A 25,349-nucleotide genomic window follows, 5' to 3' on the forward strand; every position below is an offset into this window, starting at 1 on the left:
TTCTGGAGTATGTCGTGCCGATTTTAAGAAAACTCTAATTGTTTGAGGGAACATTCACGGCGGCTCGTTTAACGTTCTACCTAACATCAAAAAACTGAGGTAGAGTTCAAAGCGCATGCGTAAAATTTAACACCGATGAAGAGCTGATAAATTCTTAGAAATCAACACTGGCCTCTGCGGCCGAAGGTGAAAGCTTCTGGCTTTGAGAGCTGTCTGTGACCAGTAAGACTAAAGTGGTGGGTTTGATTCTACCAGGGTATTATATTCTATCTCTTTCTATCTCTTCTGTAAAAATGTCTTGCCCAAAGTTTAAATAAATTGCAAATTGGTTTAAAATTGATGAATGTACACTAGTTGTGAGAAAGTATAAACCTGTTAAATATTGAAAATTATTTTTAAGGCGGGGGAGGGGAGGATGGATTCATATTTATTTTCAATACCAACATGTCCTTGTAAACTAGACAAAGCATATAAGTCTCACATTGTCGGTTCTGCTGGGCTTTCATTCGGTCTTTTAGAATGTTTGTAATATGTTTAAAGCTTAGAGCTTTAAATGAACAGAAAACGGAGAACTTACTGCGAAGCGGGCGAGAATGTTTGCTCCTGCACCAACTCCAAAACCGATGAAATGCTTTAACCTAAATGAGAATTGAAAAGTATTAGTTGGTAGTGAATTAGCTTTAAGTACAAATGGAAAGCATGAAAATGCACAGTACTTAAACTTTTATTGAAATAGTGCATGATACTATATTCTGTAAAATAGTCATACTTTTACAGAACATACAACTTCAAAAAAAAAAAAAAATTATTTAAATTTTGTGATCTATAACTTAAAAAAAAGATATATCTAGGAATCACCCTCACCAAACAAGAAAAACATGTATTTGTTATGTATCATTTATATAAAATTAAAATAGTAATAGTTTAAGACTTTGCTCTAACTTTTCTGTGTTCCATAACTAAACTACAAATGCATTACGAAACGAGATAATTCTTAATAGTTAAAAAAAAAAAAAAAACCATAAATTATCAAAAGTCATTTTCCTGGATTGTACTTTAGTAGATGCTTATAAAAAAAAGGTTTTTGACTATGAACAATCACTTGAAAGTAATTGTTCATAGGAATCTTACTTAAAATAATTGTTACACCTGCGTCGCCCGACAAATAAATAAATAAATAAATAAATAAATAAATAAACGTTATTGTCCTGTTAGATGTCATTCATTTCACGGGATATTTCTCATGTAGATGGCAAAAAGAGCTTCACTTCAAATATCCTCAGAGAGAACTTTCAATTATCTATTCAAACATGTTGATGTGAACTGTCATTTTGTGCCCTTTTCTTGTTTTAGCAAAAAGTGAAGTGTATTAAGAGTAATTTTCCAGCACTTTGTAGAAAACCTTAGATGAGTGCAGATCTTTATGTTTTTGCAGAATATCCTTATGCATAAAGTTTAACCTTACGAAATTAGAGCAATATTTACCATCCTTTAAAGATATAATTTTCATCATCCTGGCAGTCACTGTGTGCTGGCCAATTGAGCCTCCTGAACCATGTGGTAGTTCAACACCACATTTTAGATTCAAGAAAGTTGACTTACTTGTAGTTAGTATAAGATGAGTGCAAAGTTCTTTATAACTTTTAAAGTTAAAAATAACTCTACTGCAAAATATTTCTTCTTCAAAATAAAAATGAAAATAAATAAGTTCCTCACAGTCATTGTCCTGGTATAAGCGGCATTATCTTGGTATAGGACTTTGAGAAACATTTTCTTCACACAACATACAGACATTTTATACTTCTGTTGTTTTTTCCTTGTTGCATAGATTCAGAACTATTGAAAAAAAATGTGATTGAAACAATTATCGCGCCCTTTATTTTTTTTAAAGCACTGAAAGCTTCCTCTTTTTTGAGAATGGCAATTAGTTTAAATGCACAGAATAGAAACGTTAACAGTCCCCTATTTTTAATAACTTTTATATCATCAACGCTTTACTTAAAATAAGGAGATAAGATCTTTCAACTTACTCTCACTATTGTTTGAAGCTAAGTATTTAGTGATTTTGAAATATTTTTCTACCTTTTTTTCCAAGATTTTAAGTATTGAATTATTACCTAGTGATATAACTTACCCATAATGTTCCATTACGGCTGTAAGCATATCGGCAAGTTGGTCCATGGTAGGAAACGTGAACCTGAAAATATTATCTTTGTTAGAACCAGCTTGCTAATTTCCATTCCCTTAAAACGCATTTTTTAAAAACTTTTACACACAGTAGAACTTTGTTTATCCTGCCTTCGTTTATCCGGGTCTGTGGATTATCGGGATTAATTTTGAAGCTTTGGATTTTTTTTTTTAATGTTTATATAGATAATTTTAAATTATGGTAGTAAGAAAGAACGTAACTATAAGTACGCCAAGCATTCACTTTTTATTTTTATTGATGCACAGCTCCTGCTTAGATTATACAGTTAATTATGATAATCTAACAAGCAGATGAACTATAATAATAAATCGTTTTATTAACCGTGCGTTATTCAAACGACATACGTGCTTGAACCAGAAAACAGCGATCTTGTGATTCAAGCACGTGTGTCGTTTGAACAGGTGCTTAAGCTCTTTGTTAAGATAGGATGTAAAAAAAATTTTCATATATGTTTTGTCTTTAAAAAAAATGTAAAAAATATTTTTATTTATTTATTTATTTATTTATTTTTTTTTTTTTTTTTGTCGTGATGAGATGGTAAGGATGATTGTTTAAGGATTTGCTATGATTATTGCTCATGCTACCCGGATTATCCAGATTTCGATATTCCGGATTACCATTGGTCCCGCTGACCACTGTGATCTCCCAATTTTTTTTCATGCTCGGCAAATTTCGTCTGAAGATTTGGCAAACTTGGAGACATAATTGTAATATTGCAATTTTTAAATGCCCGAGGGTCCGTTTTCATTAAAAGTACCTATGAGTACATTACGTTAATTCTGTACTTCAGACCCAGACTGGAGTAAGTAACATAATCGCTACATATCTGGAGAGCGGAAAAACGGTCGCTTGGTACATGCAAAAGGACTGGACCCGCGCTCTATTAACACAGGTAAATTATAATAAAAAATGGGGTCGTTTCCAAAATTTTAAAAGTATTTTTTCTGAAAGAGAACTTAAACTCTTCTTAAAAACATAGGATCTGACCATTTTTTAAATAATTTTTTTAAGTTTAATATTTTTAAAGAAATATTTAAATCGGTGCGCTTTCATTGTTTATGCCTTCTGCCAATGACATCACAAATGATGAAATGCCATTCAGTGTTGCCATTCACAGAACAAAATATTTAATTCGCATCTTTACACACGTGTATTGTCAACGATATGGTTGATAACAAGCGTGGAGCGCAATTTTTATTCGCTTGTTGATTATCATAACGTGGAAACGCGATAGAAAGATGCGCCAAAGAGCATCATTTGTGACGTCATCAAGACCACACCCTGTTTGAAAAATCGGACATTTTAAAAATTTAATTAAAAAAATAACTGTTGGGAAAATGAAAGTATTTTTTGGGTCCATGTTATTATTATTATTATTATTATTATTATTTTTGCTTATTCCATCAATTTCAGTGACAAAAAGTACTACTTTTGTCTGAAGGAAACAACCCCATTAATTTTTTTTAGGATTACTTTCATATGGCTCGATGCGGAATAGGATTCTACTTGCAATGCACTAATAAAAGGAAAATCTCAGTTTTAGGACTTAAGTTAGTCTGGTTTTGAGATACAGAATTTATCAACTGGCCAAATTTGGTGTTCTATTCGGCAAATTACAAATTCCTTCCTCCCAAAGCCCCCAGATTGGCTTGCGAGTGGTTTATAAGCCACTTTGCAGTGCCATTAGAAACACGCAAACAAATAGGAGCAATATTTCCCTCTGAAGGATTTCAAGAGATATGTTTTGCAACTTACATATTGGGGAGTGTCGTTGAGTCTTCTTCCTGACCTGGAGCGTTTATGTGATAAACGCAGAAACTCTGCATTAGCACCCGTGTGTCGATGTGATTGAAAAAAGCCAGAAAGTTGGACACATCTGCAACAAGAGGAATAGAGTAAACAATCAGCATACACTGCTAAACATTCAGGAAAATTGTAGGGTGAATACCACCCTACAATTACCCTTAATTACGGTAAAATGGAGTGTTTGCAGTACAGAAAACATTTATAGTAAATTATACCGAAAAAAAAAACGATTGCAGCGCCAATTTAAACACCACGTGACTTACAATGCGAAGCAGATAACACCGTACTTCTCATTAGATGTATACCAACTAGTATGGTTGTTTGCAAAGCCGTCTGCCAATACGAAGGTCCCGTGTTCGATCCTGCGGCTCGCATGTTGCGTTTTTTAACTCTCGTTCATTCAACCGTAAAATTTTACAGTAAAATAGGATTTTACGGTAAAGGTTACTGGTGGCATAGATGCCTGTAACTTTTACCGTAAAATTTCAGGATTTTTTTCTAACAGTGTATGTTAAACTGTGAGCTTTTAAAAGTGCTCAGCTTATTAGCTTTTAGTGGAAACTCAACCAGGACGTGTGATAGTTCTTGTAAAAACATATTTATCTTGTGCAACATCAAGAAGAGCCAAAGTTAAAAATAACTTGTTTATTATGGCTAGGATATATACAATGACATGTTAAACATATTGAGCTATGATAGTCATGGCAAGAGTAGTAAGCCGAAGCTATCGGAAAAAACGGACAGACTCAACTGAGCTGCCGAAAGAAAACAACCAAGTCTGACTTGGGTTGAAATTGAAAGGAAGAGAATGAGGCAAAGTGCCGGGAGCTTAAATGCTAATGGCAATTTGCGTATTCTGCTGACGCGACCTTGTTGCAAGAAGGAAAGAACGAATGAGAAAAAACTATTGCAAATTAAGGTTGCCAACACTTTTGGAAAATAATTTACCTCCTTTCGTAACAGTGTAAACGAAACACAAATCCTCAAGAAACTAGAAAATGGCTTTTTGAAAGCGTCAAGGTCCATCACCCGCAGAGGTAGTGATTCACTTGGAGGACTTTATGAACACGGTATTTCAAACTTTCCTCAGTCACCATTGATGAACCCGGTGGATCTTCGATCTAGCTAGCGTCGAACTCGGGACCTTCGGTTATGAGTCCGACGCCTTACCGATCAGACCACCACGGCCCATTTGTGCATCATTAATGTTAGCAGCATTGTACCAAAACCGGTGTTTTATAGAATGCCTGGAGGCAAAGGTCGGCATTTCATAAAATGCAATTCTTTGGCATTAGCGGCAAGAAAGCACGGTGTACTCAGAAGTAATTAAATACTTGTTATCTCGCGGTCTAACTGATCAGTTAGGTCCAAAACACATTCAGCTTTACATTGCAACCAGCCAGCTCCAACCTTCAGAAGCCTCAAAATCGCTTACTAAGTAGAAAATTGTCCTCTTCAGCATTGTTAGCACTCGGTAGAAGAGTCAAAAACATTGTGCTAAATGGGAGGAGAGTGGCAGTTAGCGCGATTGGCAAATCAAAACTGCGACAGGTGGCACATTAGAAAAAACAACGGCGCTTCACGAGGCTATGTCAACGCTTGATTATGGCAACCCTCGTTTCTCGTTTTCAACATGTTTTGAAGTGGATCCGTTCAAAAAGGAACGAATGCTAACAATCCTGGGGTGGACTATACTTGTATTTTGTGACCCCGGTTACAGCGTGCGGGAGCGGATACTTGAGAACAATATTGGAGAAAATGGTAGTCCGCGTGCAAAAAGATATCGTCCGACTTCTTTGCTGCATCACGACAATGCGCCTTACAACGCATCTCTGAGTATCTGTGAGAAACAGGCAAAGCATAATATGTCATCGCCGCCGCAGACACATTTCTATATTATTGAGGACAAAGTGCTTCGTTTTGAAAATATTACGGCTATCCAAGTGCCCGTGACTACTTTAAAAGAGGTTTGAGTCGAGGCCTTCGAAACGTCGGACACGGCAGAGTGAAAATGCGAGAAGAATGAAGAAAAATGTGTAGATACTCATGAACAGTGAAGACTTTGATTTTCGATAAATAACACACTGTCCTGACATCGTCGATGAATTTGTATAATAAGTTACGTTTCATGCCTTCACTTAAAAGAAGTTTCGCAAAAACTTCGAGGTTTGATACGGTACACGATGAGAATTAAGAGAGTCCGTGATGGTCTGATCGGAAGCTAGTCGGACTGGTAACCGAAGGGTCATGGGTTCTATCCCAGCCGGTCGAAGATCTTCCGTGTTCGTTGATGGTGATTGGAGGTCTAAATGCGTCGTGATCACAAAGTCCTTCAAGTGAATCAAAACCTCTGGGGCTGCTGAGCCAGGGATTGCCCGGCTTCTGGTCTGGATCAAAAAGATCAGAACTGTCCTTACAGCCCCATGCCACACCCGTTAAACCATAGATAGTAATAAGTACAGGAGACCTCGAAGTATGAGATGAGATCGCAATTAGGAATCACTCAGCATTGCAGGGTCGGAAATCGCTTGTTCATACGGTGCAGAGTGAGAATCCGGAAAGAAAAGGTGTTTCCTTTGGATACTGAATGCATAGACAAAGTTTGATTTAATACATTCGTAGAAATTTAATCAAATACTACGTATATAAACAAATAACTTTCTTTATAATATATTAGATGAAGTTTGCTTCTTTGGAGACTATTGCTTATCGTAAAAAATTCAATTTTTTTTCTGCATCAAAAAAAAAGTTCATTGCAAAAACATACGTATGCAGTAATTTTATCTAGTTTTGTACTTTAACGATATATTGATTTTACCCTATTATTTAAACCGTCTTAAAGCATTTAGTACCTAAAGAGAAAATATGTTATCGAATTCTCGCAGCTCTCTCTGTCGCCAGTAATACTATGAGATTCCGAATTGTCATTGTGTACTCGTATCAAATTTTCTTAAGAATTTTGTGACGTCTCAGTCACGACGAACACATTGTATACTGAATAAAAGCGATTTTCCTCCATATTTTTTCCCCTTCTTTGAAGTCCCTGATACTTTTGGCAGCAATCCATTCTCAACTCCAATAAACTATAGGAGGCGCTGCAGCTACTGTCTAATGGCGGATGAAAAAGGTAAAACAAACAATTGCCGTAGCTTATAACTTGCTTTGACGCTTAGTGAATAACAGTCATTTTTCATCGTGTTTGTGGGAAGCTTTCTTTTCTATTGTTCTGAAATTACATTATACCACAAACTGTTTGAAGTCTGTAATTTACCCCAAAGAAAACACGTGGAATGGAACGTTTTACCTTTTTCGGTAGTATTGATAATCACCGCAAGGTAGCGTATTCGAGCTCTGGAATTGCGAATAGAAAATAGATGAGCAAAGAAACAAGTACACTCCATTTCATTTGAACAAGTTCAGTATGAATCAAAATGTCGAAAGCAAAAACATTTCAAAATAGAAATGCGTCATGAATGGTTTAACTTTTAAGAATGAAAAGAACATCTTAGTTCTGACATGATGCGGACTCAGTGGCCGTGGATCGGTAATGCGTTGAACACGTAACTGGAGGGCTCCGTGTTCTATGGCAGCCGGAAGAAGGTCCTCCATGTTCGCTAATGATGACTGAGGCACGTTAAATAGGTCGTGGTCACAAAGTCCTGAAAGTTCGCATTCCAAATCAATGCCTCTGGGGACGCTGGAACAGGGGTTGCTAGACTCCTGGTATGGATCAAAAATCAGAGCTCTCTTCAGAGCTCCATCCAATCGGTAAAATCACGTGTAGTGGTAGGTACAGATACGGAGGACTCTGGAGTGTAATCAGGGGTGGATACAGAATACCTTTGGGGGGGGGGGAGGATCAACGAACTCATAGTTTTGCACGTAAAAAAAATTCTGAAACTGCTTAAGAGTCAATAAAAAACGTCAAATCAGCCAGGAATAAGGCATAAACGTCACAAATTAATTTCACAAGCAATGAAAAGAAGTAGGGTAACGGCACCAGTAACAGGCAAGGGTCCAATAACAGACAGTCGTAAGTTTGGATTTAAATAATGAGAATTTTAAGCGGTAAAACTGATGCTGCTGCGACCCATGAATACGGTGCAACCATCTAGTGTTATCAGAGTGAATTTTATGAGCCATTTGTTAGTTGCAAGGCAATGGTTTAAATTTATGAACAGCCACCACGAGGTCTACCAGTGTTTCATGTTCATTTGAATTTAATAAGGATTTAGATTTAAAAATAAAGAACTTTTGCACATTTTGAAGAGAAAAGGGGAATTCTGTCCATCACTCATCCTTTCCTCACCCTATCTGTTGCTGGGTATCATCAGAATTGTTGGTGTCTGTTACTGGGGGTCGGAATTTTTTTTGAAATTGAGCGTTTAAGAATAGGATCAACTAATTCAAAGGATCCAGAAGCAGCCAAACGTTAGATGAGATGTAGAAGCATGGGAGAAAAATAGTTTTAAAAGTCTAAATACATAAAAATGCTCAGAAAATTGAGTTAAACTGAGAGCGATGTCTTAAGCATTTCTATTACTGGTGCCGTTACCGTATTATTTCAAATATTGTCTTTCAAAAGTAATTAATGAACTGAAAGATTACTGAAACGTTTACACTTTATTCATTTAGTTTTTGAACACAATGTGGATGGATACTATTGTCGACGGTTTAGGGGGCCATGACCCCCATGACCCTCCCCTTGTATCCGCTACTGAGTGTAATGTAATATGGGCGTAGTAGATCTCACACACACACAGGATGTATTTCTTCTACATTTAGATTTTATCCAAGGCCTGATGTTTATGAATGTACTGAAGCATTTTCTTTCGTTATAACATTTTAAGCTCTTAAATATGATAGAGCATAATTATCTGAATATATTATAACCACTCTTTCACAGAAATAGTCCTACAAATGTGTAAATCAGACGAATATCAAGAAACAAAAAACTTTCTTAATCCAATATTTTAAAAAATATACTTCAGATTTAAAAGAAAATAATAATAATAGCAGAAAAGGTTCTTCGCAAGTCTGGTTACAACTTTCGAGGGAGAAGGTTTTTTTCACTCCCTTAATCTTTCTCTCCACCCATTAAAGTATGTTCTTAAAAATATAATTGACAAAAAATGTTTCACGAGTCCAACTTAAGTCACAATATTTGTCCTGTCTCTAAACGAAAGGGTTTTACTGCCTGTATAAAACATACCTCTCGTGGGGTTTAAATCATCTACCAAGTTTTATTATCCTTTGTGGCAACAATCACGAGAGTGCATTCCATTAATGGAATGGATGTAATCGTCTGATTGAGTTATACTTAATGGCTCTTGTATGATGACCTTATCCACGCACATTTATGAAGATTATCTTTAAGGAAGGTAAAGTGATTTTGTAAGTTATTTTTCCGTTCACCTGAGCATTAATGAACGAGTTTAGTAATGGGCTGAGAAATTTCATTATCGTTAATTAACTATCTTAACCTAGTACTTGTTCGGATCAAAGTTGCCGTAAAAAAGTAAATAGAAAAATGTTAACTTCATTTTCTGTCATATATTTTTGTCGAGTAGTAATGGTACTTCAAAGAATATATATAAAACAAAAACATAAACAAGTATATACAATAGGGTGGGTCATTTAAACTATTTTTCGAAATGTTAAGGGGCAGAGGATTAAAAAGGCGCTAAATGATTTCAAACTAACATGTGTGAAATTTGATTCCATTCTGATAAGTCCGCATTGAGTTTGAAGTTTGGATTTCCTTACCTAAATAGGGTACGTTCTGCGTAATATTGCAATAATAATAAATATTACTTCGTTTGCAAAAACAAGTGAACAAACTTTCAATTTGCACCTGGTTTAAATTCACACCTGCCATTTTAAATGTTCGGATTGGCTGAAGTATGTGAATTCGGTCAAACGTTTCCTGCTTACTGTGCAACATAAATGAGTAAATTATGATAAAAACCTACCCCTTGAAATGCAATAATCGTTTGAAATACTATCCGAAAATTTCTAAGAAAATAAATAGAACCATTTTACCAAGCTGGTAAACTACCAGAATCTGATTATCGCAGAGGTCTACTAGGCCCGGAGCCCCTCTTCTAGGGGCCCCTGCGTACTTGAAGACTTATGCATTGCATTACAACTATATAAAAATTGCAAGCGTTTTAAAGTGAGTAAAAAAATCTCGACTTGTTAATTGGTAAAAAACTTGCTTAAGGGAAAATTTTCATTCATTCTACAAGTCGCGAATTTACCATGTCATAATTCAGAGATTCCCCAAAACGAGATTCATAAATGCGCACGATAAATGATTTACATAGTTCTGTGATAGACGAAGGGGCTTCCATTAAGATGGGCCCCCAAACCTGAAATCAACCACAGTATTCCACTATAAAACCTTCGGCGGGGGGGGGGGGGGGCTCCAAATTATTGTGGGCCTCGGGAGCCTCACTTTTATTTAATCGGGCCTTGTAGACTGCTATTTGATATTTCATCTTGAAAATGCAAATATATTAAGCTACATTAGTCCGGGGAAAAAAACATCATGAGAGAAAGAGAAATTACAGCTTCAGCATCAAGAAGAAAATGAAGACGGTTTTAGTATCGTTACTTCAATTTAAGGAACCTTTACAAACATCAAACACTTATACCGATAAATTTACTTCTATTAAGGTAGAATTTAATTTGCTTTCACAGACATGTGATAGACTGTGATAGTCTGATGTAAAGTATCAGACATGGCAGGAGCAGTTACTTCAGCAGTTCTTTACATGCAGGGAAATACTTTATTGTGACAAGCCTGAACTCGATCCGGTAACTTAACTGTTTTAGTGGTACTGAAGTTTAGGATTAATCCATTGGTGTTAGTGTTAAAATTTCAACTATCAAAATATCACCAAAGAGGCAGTGGCTTCGATTAAATGTAGAAACAATTTTCACCCGTCATACCATGACGGGCGGTTTCCTAGTATTTAATAATTCTTACAATATATGTCGTCAAAGTTTTTGCTCCAATCTGGTTTGCTATCAAAAGTTACCCTTTATGTGAAGATGGGGCTCGGCACTTGTTCAAACTCATCGCTACAACTAGATATTCGCAACTCCAGTAAACTATAGGGTGCGCTGCAGTCACTCTCTAATGAATGAAAAAGGTAAAACAAACAAATGCCGTAACTTATAACTTGCTTTGACGCTTAGTGAATGACAGTAACTTTTCATCGTGCTTGTGGAAAGCTTTCTTTTCTATGCTTCTGAAACTACATTACACCACAAATTGTCTGAAACCTGTAATTTACCCCAAAGAAAACACGTGGAATGGAATGTTTTACCTTTTTCGGTAGTGTTGTTAATCACCGCAAGGTAGCGTATTTGAGCTCTGGAGTTGCGAATTATCCACTGAGTTGAAGGGCAAAATAGATCCCGTAATCTAAAGAAATAGTGTTTTCGCATATCCTACAAATTATATATTACAATGCTAACAGACTTGAACGGCACATCCGTGAGTTGGCAGCTCGTTGGATTTTAGAAGCTCGTAGTGTTCAGCAAAATAAACTCCCGACGTTTTCAAATTCTTGTTGTTAAGTTTGATGCAGAATCTTACATTGATCATATTGACTGGAAAAATGTGTCTTATTCACCAATACTGAAATCAATCTCTGACGAAAATATTCAACTGCCTGTTTCAGGCAGAAAAGAAACCTTTACTACGCCTGCCACACCATACACAAGAAAAACACAAGAAGCCCACTGTTAAAAAGCAGGAGAGTTCATGGCGCGGAATGCGGCATTGAAATTTTTAGGGAGGTTCATTTAGATCTTATTGGGGGGAGGGCTCTACTTCTGGGAGATACTCCCCAGCATTTAAGGGGGATGCACCCCCTGTGAAACGGCAGTTAAAACTAACAGAAGTTTCAACTACATTGTGCAAAAAATCGGAATGAGAAGCCTTAATAAAGATCCAATTGGCGTCCCGGAAACTTAAGCCAAAACTTATACAAATACAAAAGTGACGACCAGCAACAGGCTCTGGGCCCAGCTAGACTGGTCCTAGTCAATTTACAATCCCCAGTGAAGATCAATGGCCCTCTTAAAACTGTCTACTCCTTTGCTCATTACCACCTCTTCCGGTAAGCTGTTCCAAGGTTCCACTACCCTGCTAAAATAATAATTTTTCCTAATATCCATGTTAGCCTGAGATTTAAATAGCTTAAAACAATGACCCCTTGTCCTGTTTTCAGTGCTAAACTTTAGCCCCGTAACATCTTTCGTTTTAATAAATTTAAACAGCTGAATCATGTCCCCTCGGTCTCTTCTTTGCTCAAGACTGTACATTTTTAGCCTTCTAAGCCTGGAATCATAATCTAAGTGGGAAAGTCCACTTATTAGCCTTGTAACCCGCCTTTGAACCCTTTCCAATACATTAATGTCTTTCTTAAGATAAGGAGACCAAAACTGAACAGCATACTCCAAATGGGGTCTTAACAAACTTCTATATAAGGGCAGAAGAACTTCTTTAGATTTATTTGAAATAGATCTATTGATAAACCCAAGCATCTTATTGGCTTTGTTGCTAGCAATGCTGCACTGTTGGCTAAACTTTAAATCCTGACTTATTAGGACCCCCAGATCAGTAACTTTATCTGCCGGACTAATGACTGAACCTTGCAAATAATAACTTGTACACTTATTTCCATGCCCTAAATGTAGCACTTGACATTTCCCAACATTAACAGCCATACCCCATTTATCAGCCCACTCCGTAATATGATCTAGATCCTCTTGCAGCTGATTTGCTTGTTCTTCATTTTCTACAGTTCCCATAACTTTGACATCATCAGCAAAACAATTCATGTTCCCAGAAATATTTTTGTGAATATCGTTCATAAAGACAATGAACAAAACAGGCCCTAACGCTGATCCTTGAGGAACCCCGCTTAAGACCTCACTCCAATTAGAATAATTTCCCCTTACAACTACTCTTTGTTTCCTTCCGGTCAGCCAGTTTTTTACCCAAATGAAAGTTTTCCCTCCTATTCCTATATCAGCTAATTTGCTAAGTAGAGCAACATGCGGTACCTTATCGAAAGCTTTTTGAAAATCAATGTAAACAACATCTACAGGCTTCTTATTGTCCAAAGCCATGGTAACTTTGTCATAGAAATGTAATAAATTAGTTGCACAAGATTTACCTTTCCTAAAACCGTACTGAAAACTAGTCAATATATTATTAGTCTCTAGAAAATTTACTATCTTAATTTTCATCAATGTTTCAAAAATTTTGCAAACCACCGAAGTTAGACTCACAGGTCTATAATTTCCCGCACTCCCTTTAGACCCTTTCTTGAAGAGCGGTGTAATGTTAGCCAGCTTAAAGTCCGTTATCGGAATTAACCAGACAAATCACTCCACCAACTAAGAACGGCCATGCACCACAACCCACATAATCAAGAAAGAGCTCTTAATCTGTCAATCTTTGATAGTAAGAAGGACCTTCAAGCTATTTAAAGATGAGTAATTTTAATTTTGTAAATTAATGACTATCATAAATGTTTTAGCAAATAAATGATTAATACTTCTACAACTGTAAGTTGCTATATTTATTTGTAATTTTGTTTTTCAGTTTTTATAATAAAAATAGATTTTTTCCCTAAATGCAGGATTTTCAAACTCAATTCGGAGGCAGAAAATGATCTCTTAATTGAATGAAACTTTATATATAACCCTAAAACGTCATTTGACACCTTTTTTTTTGCCCTGTCCAGTGGAAATCGGAAACTTTTTTTTTTACCATAGGACAGTGACCAACCCTAATATACAATGTGCCTTCCATTTTACCTGTAGAACCTCAAGTTTCTTAGCTGTTAGCCCTAGATACATATACTTCCAATTTCAAAAATGGTGAAACTGAGATGCATAGATAAGATTTTGTAAGTTTGAAGCTGTAAAAAAAGAAAAATAGTGAAAAAAATACGAAAACTGAGTTTTTATATAGCTCTCGCTCTCTTGCGCGGATAGCTAAAGTTACAATTGGGAAAATTACAAGCATAAAGAAACAATAATAATAATAATAGTAAAAAGACATTAGTACAACTAATATTCACTGATATATGAAGCACTGTGTTTCGTGATTTATACCATTTTACCCTCCTGGTTTTTAGGGGTCATAAGCGGCTTAACATTATATTTGTTTTTATTTCCTTAGATTGTAGCAGCTTTCAAAGAGCGGTTTTACGTATCAAAGTGAAACAACTTCTTTTGTTTTTTAATATCAATGAAAAGGATAAATATTTTAAAGTTTTTTTAAAAAATGATTTTGGAAAAAAAAGCCCTTCATATTATTTTTATACCAGAATTTACCCAATTAAATGGAGAATCCATAAAAAATATAATTAATTTGTGGCAATAATTATAGTTGATTAAAAAAAATCGAAAAAGTTCGATATGACTTGTTCTTTTTTCGTGAGAATGGCACTTATGGGGGAAAATACATTATATGGGCTGTTTCGTATGGGACAACATTTCTTTGCTTTTTCATAGAATGGTTCTGATACATTGACATAAAACAGTCGAACGCTTTCTGATTTTTTATTTTAGTTTAAATGCTCTTTAAAATTCAGAACGGTTTAGAAGTGAAAATTCTCAAATGAGTATCGAATTGCAAAGGAATTGTACTTACGATTCAGGCCAATGTCGTGGTATGTAAATATAGCCGGCTTATTTCTATCGCCGTGGACGGCTACCACCATTGTACCAGTATCTGTGACGATTCTGTCTTCCTGAAATAGAAAAAAGATGTCTTATTAAGCTTGATCATTATTTTTCTATTTCAGACATTTATGTGCTCGCTAAACTTGCAAACTCATTTAGCCGCTAGATTAGTTAGAATTTTCACATTTGATGTTAAGATCTTTGAATATGAGAATTAAACCAACAAGTAGACAGAGGTGAATATTAATCACAGATACAAAATAACTTTTCCACTTCTAAATTATCTTATATAATGAAAAACTTAGCGTATCTATGTATGTACTTATGTATGCATGTATCTATGTCCGAGTTACTTCTCCCGAGCGCCAGTGAACTGACCATCGAATCAGGTATCGATAGATTCGTAATTTTCCCGTGTTTATGTTTGGCTATTTAACATAATCCTCCGATAATAATAAGCGAAGATATCGATTGAAAACTATCAATTACCATACTTAGATTTCAACGTAAAATCCTTTTTTTTTTTTTTTTTTTTTTGAAGGCTTTCCTCCATTCAAATTATCATTCAGTTATTCATCCCAACTTTTCGAAACAATGCTTTTACTTAAATTTGTAGCGGGAAGAAAATCATTGAGAAGACAGATCTGTTGTCATTTTTTACCTCGAATATGAACAAATAAAATTCTGGCTTTTGTTTTGAGGCTTTTCCTGTAATCAGGAGATTTAAAATGTTTCCTTTTGGTTACTTTTCCGCAATTTGCCTCAAAATTTTACTGACTTTTTTTTTTTGGTTAAAACCTGATTATTGAATACGCGTCACTTGACCTAACTTTTATTTTCGAGATAGACCGTGCAAAGCCGGGCGACGCAGCTAGTACTTATTATTTAGAAAATAGATAAGTGTCCGCCATAATTCTCTCGCCATTATCTCATAACAGAATAATATGCTTGTGGTTTAGTTTCAAAAGTTTTGTTAATTCTAAATCGTTGGGATGCTTGATTCAAAAAAAAAAAAGTCATTTTTTCCTTAGAGATGAGTCAGGCTTATTCCCACATGGGCTTATAGAACAAGCAGTATTGTTTGGGCATCTTAGACACATGTTTTTGCTTCAGAGCTACATTTAAAAAAAAAATACTTCAAGGAATTCATATGTAATTTTCTCCAGAAAATTTTGCGTTACTAGGTTGGTTATTATTCGTTATGCGTAAAAGTTAATCGGTTTTAACATTTTCGAAAATTTCATTTCACTAAAATAATGAGGTTGTTCAATTAATATTGAGGAAAGTTAACGATAACATAAAATAAATAATTAAAAAGTATGGGTAGAAAAAAATAGTTAAAGAATAAATTAAACCTACTTGCGCTGCTACGTCAGTTCTGTTACTCCGTGGAAACGCAGCCATTTTTAACATCACTGCGTTTCTATTGCTTACGCATAAGAGCGTTTGAATCACCAAAATAAAATGCTTCTCGTACCGCTTTCGATTTTTTTTTTTTTTCAAAGAAATGTGAAATATTGAGGTTGCAAAACGTCTTTAAAATAACTAAAGCAAAGACAAAAGAAAAACAAGTAGGAGGAAAATTGCTAGAGTTATTATTTGAAGCTACTGCACGCAACAAAGTAAAGGAACTGGTATTTTTCTTATTTTATTTCTTTTTATTGAAGAACAATACAATTTGATAAAATTGCATTTTTTTTTAGTTTAGTTTCACAAATTTTCAATAATCAACGGATAACTTATTCGAGTTTCAAAATATGTTTTAAAACCGGTTTAGGTTTTGAAATCAGATTGCCTTACTACTGAATCCCTGTCGCTGTTACCGCTTAAGATCAAAAATCATGCTAGAGATTAACTAGGCAGTGTGCAGATTAATTAGGGGGATTTTTTTAATTGGCGAAAATTGGCAGAATGTAGTGTTTGAGATATTTAAAGAAACGTGTTTTGGATTCTGTACACAATAGTAAAAAGGTGAAATTCGACGTTTTTTCGTGAATTTTTTTCAGCAATAATAATTAAATAAGCAAGTTTGTACAATAAAGCTAAACTGCAATAGATGACAAAAGTACCAATAAAAAAAAATATTAATTTGAATTTTTGGCATTTTGAATTCAAATTATGTTTTTCGCAATCACGAGCGTGTGTGTGTATGAATGCGCGTGTGTGTTTGTGTAGGCGCATGTGTGTGCGTGTTGTGTATGCAGTGCTGTGTGTGTACGCGCGTGTGTGTGTGTAGACTTTCGTGTGTGTATGTAGGCATATGTGTTTGTGTTTGTGTGCAGGCATGGGTGTGTGTCTGTGTAGGAGTGTGTGTGTAGGATATGGACGCAACCTGGAAACGGTTTTCGCAAGAGGAGCAGCATCGTGAGGCCGGTCGACGCGACGGTGGTGCTGGCAGAGGGTGCTGGTGGGAAAATAAAATCATAGGAATTCAAAATAGTAAAATGAGAACAATAAGCAATCGTGACTGCTCAAAAAAAAAAAAATAAATAAATAAATAAAACATTTGCAGATACTGCCCTTTACCTTCCCACGGCAGTATATTATAATGGTTGCGTTTCCCGGCTTTGCACGGTCTACCTCGAGAATAAAAGTTGCGTCAAGTGACGGGCATATTCAGCAATCAGGCTTAAATAAAAGAAAATAAATAGTGTAAATTTTCCCGCCAACATAGAAAAGAGCGGTTTTGTGACTCAAAAATCAAGTTCAAAGACCTCTTCGGATACTTTTTAAGTTCCAAAAATTCAGACGTTGTTATTAAAGGCTGTAATATTTTTTCATAGATATTCTAGGGGGAGGGGGTTAAAACACCCCTATGAGAATTTCTAAGCATCAAAGTATCTTTGTGATAAATTTGGTAAAGTTTGTCGTAAACTTAGAATTTGTATAAAGAACGTACACACACACACGAACATATCACGTGATCGATTTTGTTTTTAATGCTTTAAATAAAAATATAACGTCTTCTCTTCAGAAATATGATGTGCTCAAATTTTAAGATGACGAATCCTGAAAGTAGAGAGACTTTTTTAATTTTACTGCAATCAGCTCTATTTCTTTTGTATCTCTATATGGCATTTTGCCATGCTAATCAGGGGGAAAATGCAGATTTCAGAAGAAAAAGAAAAGAATATTTTCTAAGAGTATTAAAGTTTATAGTCTTCATATCTTTCTCCGAGGTATATTTTCGTTCGTATTTGATATCTAAAAATAAAAAGACTTTGATATGCTGCATAAATCCTTATCTATTACATGTCCAGAAAAAAGATTTGTACACTGAATGGAGCTGCGGAATCTTGGTAAAATGCCAATACAATGTATTGACTATTTGACTAATGGATAGTACGTGAACTATATATATATATATTAGTCGAATCGTGCAGAGCTCCGCACTGTGCTTCAAATCGTTTCAAGTGGCATTCGCTCTTTAAAAATTTCAAAGAAAAAACTTAACGAATTAAGGTAAACGGAAAAAAAGTAAACGCAAAAAAGGAGGCATGTAATTTGAAGACATCAGCAACAAAACCTCGTTAAATCCAACGTTGTGATAATGTGATCATTCTCACCTTTTTGTTGTACGTATTTTCAATGCAAACATAAATATCATTAAAAGTGTGACTGAGTGACTCGTGAAAAAGCAGTAATTGAGCCTGTGAAAAAAACGGGTTGTGGCAAATACAGTCCTGTCTAGCGCACGGTTTTTTTTAGTGATTTTTGTTTTTGTTAGTTCATATTTTGGAAATTCTTCAAATTTTTATATGCTTAAATGTAGTGATTTCGTTTCTAACTAAATACTATTTCGTTCCTCATTGCTAAGGCTTATAAATACGAGCCGACACATCAGCTTATGTTCACAATTATTATTGAGCAAGGCAACGTCGGGTATTTTTGCTAGTTTTTACATATTTGTTCTTTCTTAACTAAGTATTATTTATTCACAATAAGCTTCAAAACGTTCAGCACAAAATTTACTCAACTTGGTAAAAAACAGATTATCCTTTCTGCATGCTAGACTGAAGCTCAACTGATGCTCTAACACTTGTGAGAGTATTTGCTAGGGAGCAGTATCAATCTGTTATGACTGTTGGCTCTCCAGTTATAATTCGTTTTGAAATAAGCTGATGTGTGCATCACATGTCTTCCTTTTACTCCAATTTAATGTCATTTCCCCATTATTTTCAATTTTAATGTGATTCAATTGTTTACTCTCTAAATATCATCAACAGTGGACAAATCGAAACCAAATTTAAAAAGAAAAAAAATCACCAAATTTGTCGCAAAGTTGGCGACAAAACTTGGCGACCAAAAGACTGGCGATATACTGCCAAGTGCCCGACAAATTATAACACCACTTGAGTTTACATCGAAAGTAACAATGATTTCTTCCCAAAAGGGGCAAAAGACCCCCTTAGGAACATCCAAATGCAACCAAAAGGGAAAGTGAAAAACTAGACCCCACTAGGGGTCTACGTACCAAATTTCAACTTTCTAGGACATACCGTTTTTGAGTTATGCGAGATACATACACACATACGCACATACATATACGTACATACGGACGTCACGAGAAAATTCGTTGTAATCAACTCGGGGGTCGTCAAAATGGATATTTCGGGAGTCTGCACGTTTCTAGGCATATATCCACGTGTGATCGGGTTGAAAAAAAAACTCAATATTCATTCGGGGGTAATTTTAACTGGAGAAAAATGGAAATTAAGGCCCATTTTTGAGTGAAATTTTTTTTCGTGAATACAATACTTCCTTTTTTGTAAAAGGAAGTAAAAAGAGCACTGCGTAAACGTGCCCCGGTCTACCCTATGGTTAAAAATTACTTTAAATAACTGTAAAAGCGAGTCTGAGTTCTGATATCTTGTTAAAAAAAATCGTTTTCACTTTCTTTAAAATTGAGAAAATAAAATAGCGCATTTTAATTTTCTAATATTCTCTCTCTCTCTCTCTCTCTCTTTTTTTTGTAGAATTATTGTTACAAATATCAATATTCTCATCTTACAATATTTTTCCGACATATTCAGTAGCCATGTAAGATTTGTGTCAAAATGCAATGACTCGATTTAATGAATTTCCTTGATTTGTTTGTTCATCCACTTTCTCATCTCCCTTTCAATAATATAAAACGTAAAGAATTTAATCTCCAGAGGTGAAATCCCAGAAAATTTAATTAATTTTTCGAGTGAGGTATTAAGTAATGATATTAATATTTTGTGGAAGAATTCCTGCTTCCATGTGTTTTCAAAACAACGCTGATAGGATTAAAACCTTTCACAAAATATTCCAAAGAAGTTTTCGGAGATTACATTCTGTCAGCCGGGTTTATTGACCAGACAAACACAGGATTATAAAACGCAGAAAACAAAAAAAAAAAAAAAAAAAAAAAAAAAAAAAAAAAAAATGAGCAAATACTTGTTTGAATACTCCTTCGTTCCCTTTATTGAATCTCTGTTCGAATTAAATTAATGTTAGTATTTCATTTAAATATCTCAAGGAAAAAATTTAACAATGTATGCTTTTTTAAAACTTTTTCGCTGCTGAGCATTGTGGATAAGAAACAACGAACGAAGTTGCATGGGGAATTACTTAAAATTCACTTTTATGAACAAGATAACTGAATTTATTTGTTTAAATAAAATTAAGTTGATAAACATTTGCCTTGAATTCTTTCAGTGTTAGGTATTTAAGGATTTAATTTTCGTTTCATTTTGATCTTCAAAGAATGAAATAAATTTCATTTACTGTTTTAAGATGATGTACTGTGCAATAACACAGGCTAATTTCGATTATATTTATTTCAATAGTTTTAATAGTAAAGAAATGTAAACTTGAAAACATTTATTATGTCCTTATTCAGTATTTTATGATGAATGATTAAAGAAAAAGAATTTGAAAAAAATGATGGAATGCTACGTTCAAGTATCTATCGAACTAATTTCAATTCTGAAACTTTTAAGAATAATGTTTTTGGTGTATCGAAATCTTCCCATCAAGGAGGTATACACACCACTGAGAAGAGATAAAATGGAAGGAGTGAAGACTTATATTAGGAAAGACCTCAAGTCATGCGATAGATTTTAAAGAAAAGCATTGGAAGAAATCTGGTTTCACTCGCTAGTTTCACTCAAAACGTATCAACCATTTGTCGTTATTGAGTCACTTGATTTGAGCTCTTTGCCCACGTTTTTGCTTAGCCAATAATTAGACTTGCTCAATCTATTTTAATTCTTGCTCTAAGAAACACACAACCTTTAGTTTTAGCTATATTGTCAATCCTACTAAGATAATATTATGTAAGGGCTATAACTGTACGTCCTACGTATGTAAAGTTTCATTTCACTCTTTCTCGGTGCGGCGAAATTTACTTCCTTATACATAGTAAAGGAAGTATTGAATTCGCGAAAAAAATTTCACCTAAAAATCGGCCTTACTTTCCATTTTGCTTGCCCTCGAATGAATATTGAGTTTTTTTTTTCAACCCGACCACACGTGGATATATGCCTAAGAACGTAAAGACACTCGAAATATCCATTTTGACGATCCCCGAGTTAATTACAACGAGTTTTCTCGTTACGTCCGTATGTACGTATGTATGTGCATATGTATTTCGCACAACTCAAAAACGGTAAGTCCTAGAAAGTTGAAATTCGGTACGTAGACTCCCTGTGAAGTCTAGTTGTGCACCTCCCTTTTTGGTTGCATTCCGATGTTCCAAGTGGTGTCTTTTACACCATTTTGGGGGAAAATCATTGTTAATTTCTATGCAAGCTCAAGTGGTGTTATAATTTGGCAAACACTTGGTGATATATCGCCAAGCTTTTGGTGACCAAGTTTTGTCGTCAACTTGGCGACAAATTTCACGGGTTTCTTTCTTTTTAATTTTTTTTTTTTTTATCGTGTTTCATTTTGGCCACTATTGCGATGTTTAGAGCATTAACCATTGAATCACATTAAAATTGCCAATATTGGAAAAATTAATCTGTATAAAACGTTATTTTGCTTCGGTTCGCAACAAACTTGGGGATGAAAATATTTAAACTGTTTCTTTGCTTACTCCAAGGCATTATCTTATATATTTAAACGAGCAATTCTTGTGGGTATGTATATATTTCTTACCTCGGAAACGGCTCTAACGATTTGGGTGAAATTTTGGATTTAATTGTAGTTTAGCATTCTAAGTTCATCTACATCAGTGTTTTTCTGTAAAAACGCGATTTTTTTTTTTTTTACAAAAAACAGTTTTTTAATATAAAGTCTAATTAAGTTAAGCCTTGAAGTAAACTGTGAATTGACGCATCAGGCAGACGATTTGCAACCATAACAATGAAAATTTGTCTCTTCTCGCTTTAAAATTTTAAACTTGCTTAATGTTGCCAGGCTTGGCTGATATTAGCCACTTTGGCTCATTTCAATCACACTTGACTAAAAACAAATTCAACAGCACTATGTAAGTCGATTTTTTTTTTAAATCAAAACTATTGCTTGATTGTCTTATTTTATTTACTTATATTCTTTTTTACACATCAAAACATCAAATAGTTTTATATGTTTTTTTTTTTAAATCACGCGTCTAAATTTTATTTCGAAAAAACATATCTCTAGAGACTGTTTAATGTTTATGTTTTGTTAAGACAATTGTTATCATTTGTTGGAATGGTTTGTGGATCATCAGTTTTGATGGATATCATGCTCTATGTAGCATTTTCTGGCGTAAAGGTGACCAACTACACTAAAAGTACTTATTCAAAAAGAAAATCTCGATTGAGATAAAATCGTAAAACGCATCATAGTATGAAAGGAAGTATTCGGTTAAAAACTGATTTCACCATAGCAAAACTGGTTCCAAAGTCAAATTATTTTAATTACCGACAAGAAAATTGTATAGCGGAAACAAATGTAACAGATAGTTTAAAACAAAATGTTAATTTAATTACATTCAAAATCTTCTTTGTTTGATACTTAAGTGTTATAAGAAGGTCGAGTGCTTAATGTTTTGTTAACGTGAAGCTTTTCAAGTATATTTGGAAAAGTATTGAACCTTAAAAAAAACACGAGTTGAGAAAAAAAATAATTCTTTTAAAGCCGAGCGATGCTGGGTCGTCCAGGTACTTATTATTAAACAGACGTAAAAGGAAGTCATGTGATGCACACATCAGCTCGTTTTTTTTTTTTTTAATATATATAGAGTGTATATTTCCACCTTACCTGTGTGCAGTTGTTGTCACTTCTGGACATATTCCTCATGAGAGGAAACTGTAGCTCAATATTACGCAGTTCTGCGTCCTCCGAAGTCATCTTGAGAATGTGCCTGGAAAAGTAAAAGGATCTTAGCATTTCGGAAAATTTACTTTAATACATTTAGCTAATGTTTCTTTTAATAAATATAATTCTTGCCAGCGTTGAAACCATCTCTCATTTTTCGTTTGTTACAAGTTAAGTTTTCTCCGGAATGTAATGATGATGCATTCTGATTCGTAGCCAAGTGCAAAATCATTATTTAAGTATAAAAAAAAGGGAAATTACGTCTAGAACGAAACGAGCTTACTCTCCTGTATACAGTAGCCGCCGCTTATACGAATCACGTTTGTTCTAAATAATTTTGATTTCATAAAGCGGATAATTGGACAAAGTGACCAATTCAATAAAGCTGGATTTTGTTCTACTTTTAACGATTTCATTCATTAAAGTGGCTGATTAAATTAACCACTAATTCAACTGACCGGCATCCACTGTACCCACAAAGATTTTTTAGCATCAGATTAATATTTTCTCAATTGGCTGATGTTGAAAACTATGTTAAACATACTTTTTAACATTTAAAATTGATTTGAAACAACAAAATATGTAGCAATACCTATTCGTTGGGTTTCTTGTTTCTACAAATGTCTCTTATCACAATCAGAAGTGCGCAAAACATGATTTGAATTTAAGATGTCAAGATTCAAATTTATGCCAGGGATTTTGTGCGCTGAAAGCTGTTTTTGTTCTAAAGACTATTGGTTCAAGTCGAGAAGATCGGGTATAAAAAAAAGTCGATTCCGAAGGTGAAGGACAAGGACGAGAAGCCGGACGAGTTTCTTCCGCCATCTCCCAGGAAGAATAACCACTTTCGGAGGCCGGTGATCCTCAAAAAAGGATAGAGCATCAACTGCGGTCAAGTAAAATTTAGAACTAATTATGATTACTTACAAAAAGAAAGAAAGAAAATCAGGACCGCATAAATTTTTACTTCAAGAGCAGGATTTTTTTTAAAAAGATGTGGTACCTTTTCTTTCTAATCATGAATAAACTTTTATGAAAAGTTACCTGTAACTTGTTTTAAAGTAGCTTTAATTAAATTACACCACTTCCATTCTACGAAGCATGCTTCTAAAGTAAGTACCGTAAATGAAAAAAGAACAATTACGGGAACAGAGCAAAGAAATTTATTGCACAAAAATCTACCCCCTTACACTATTTTTCGACATCCCTCCCGTTTTTTTCCAGGTATTTGTCATAGCGTGGTATAGGTTTTTGTATACCTATTCGTAGAAAGTTGCCGCCTGTGTTGTCAAACCATGAGGATTCTTACAGGGACAGGGCGTTTTTGAATATCCTCCGGACAGCCCTGACTTCTTTCGCAACTTTCATTTGTTTCAGCATCTAAAGTTTTTCTTTGGTGGTCGATGTCACAACATTAATAATGAGCTCAGAGATCATGTTACCCCATGGTTAACAAGGTGGTAAGAGAAATGTACTTGGAAAATCATGGGAGAAATGATGAAAAATAGCGTAAGGATGGTAGATTTTTGTGCAATAAATTCCTTTGCACTATCTGTACTTGTTCTTCTTTTTTTTTTATTTCAAAATGGTATTTACTTTAAAAACATGCCTCATACATAGCAGATGGGGTACTGAATGAAAATGAGATGCCCGGACAGGGCCGGATTTAGACTTAACGGGGCCCTAACTATTTCAAGTATGGGGTCCCTTTTGTAGTTTGAACAACGTTTTTTCTCGGTGGTGTAAGAGGCATTTTTTTTATTGCCCCCCCCCTTTACTGTGATAGTTATTTGATACATACAGCAATATTTTCACTTTTTTTAATGGGTTTTTTTCTATGCTGTCCTTTTAGGATTGAAATTAATAGTGAGAATGGTATCAGAAGAATGATCCAGGACTCTCCTTTAAGTGGAGTATAGAATATCGCCAATTGTAGGGGGTCCGGGGGTTTCCCCCCCCCCGAGGAAATTTTGAAAAATAGACATAAAATTCTGAATTTTGAAGCTTTATAAGATATAATTGGAACTACAAAAATATCAGGACAGAAATAGGCAAACAAAACTTTTTAAAGCTATATACTCTTTCGCAAATTAAAATAATACAGAGTAAAAATTGCTTTTGATTCGACAAATGAATGACAGCAGTTGACAGAGAGAAAGAGCGCGGGAAGAGAAAATCAATGCATTGTTAATTGCTGACATTGGCGTTCGGTACAATTAGTTTTTAATCATCCATCCAAACCACCGATAAATACAACAATGAATTAAATATTAAATGATCAATAGTAAAAAATGCTTTAAAAGAAAAGGTGTAAAGATTTAGAAAATGGGTAACAAGAGTAACATTCTGC

The 25,349-nt window shown here is 34.7% G+C and overlaps 1 protein-coding gene across 1 annotated transcript in view; it reads right to left on the reverse strand.

The window, feature by feature from the left end:
* LOC129224639 (protein NDRG3-like) overlaps positions 1-25,349 on the reverse strand; it is a 141,538-nt gene that overhangs the window by 51,812 nt on the left and 64,377 nt on the right. The window contains exons 2-6 of the mRNA XM_054859122.1: positions 22,943-23,045; positions 14,697-14,796; positions 3,965-4,085; positions 2,135-2,197; positions 578-638 (exon numbers count right to left, since the gene is read on the reverse strand). Coding sequence (XP_054715097.1) covers positions 578-638; positions 2,135-2,197; positions 3,965-4,085; positions 14,697-14,796; positions 22,943-23,032 — 435 coding nt within the window. The 5' untranslated portion in view covers positions 23,033-23,045. The remainder of the gene's footprint in view (positions 1-577; positions 639-2,134; positions 2,198-3,964; positions 4,086-14,696; positions 14,797-22,942; positions 23,046-25,349) is intronic.

The sequence above is a fragment of the Uloborus diversus genome, chromosome 6, assembly GCF_026930045.1.
Source record: "Uloborus diversus isolate 005 chromosome 6, Udiv.v.3.1, whole genome shotgun sequence".
NCBI lineage: Eukaryota > Metazoa > Arthropoda > Arachnida > Araneae > Uloboridae > Uloborus > Uloborus diversus.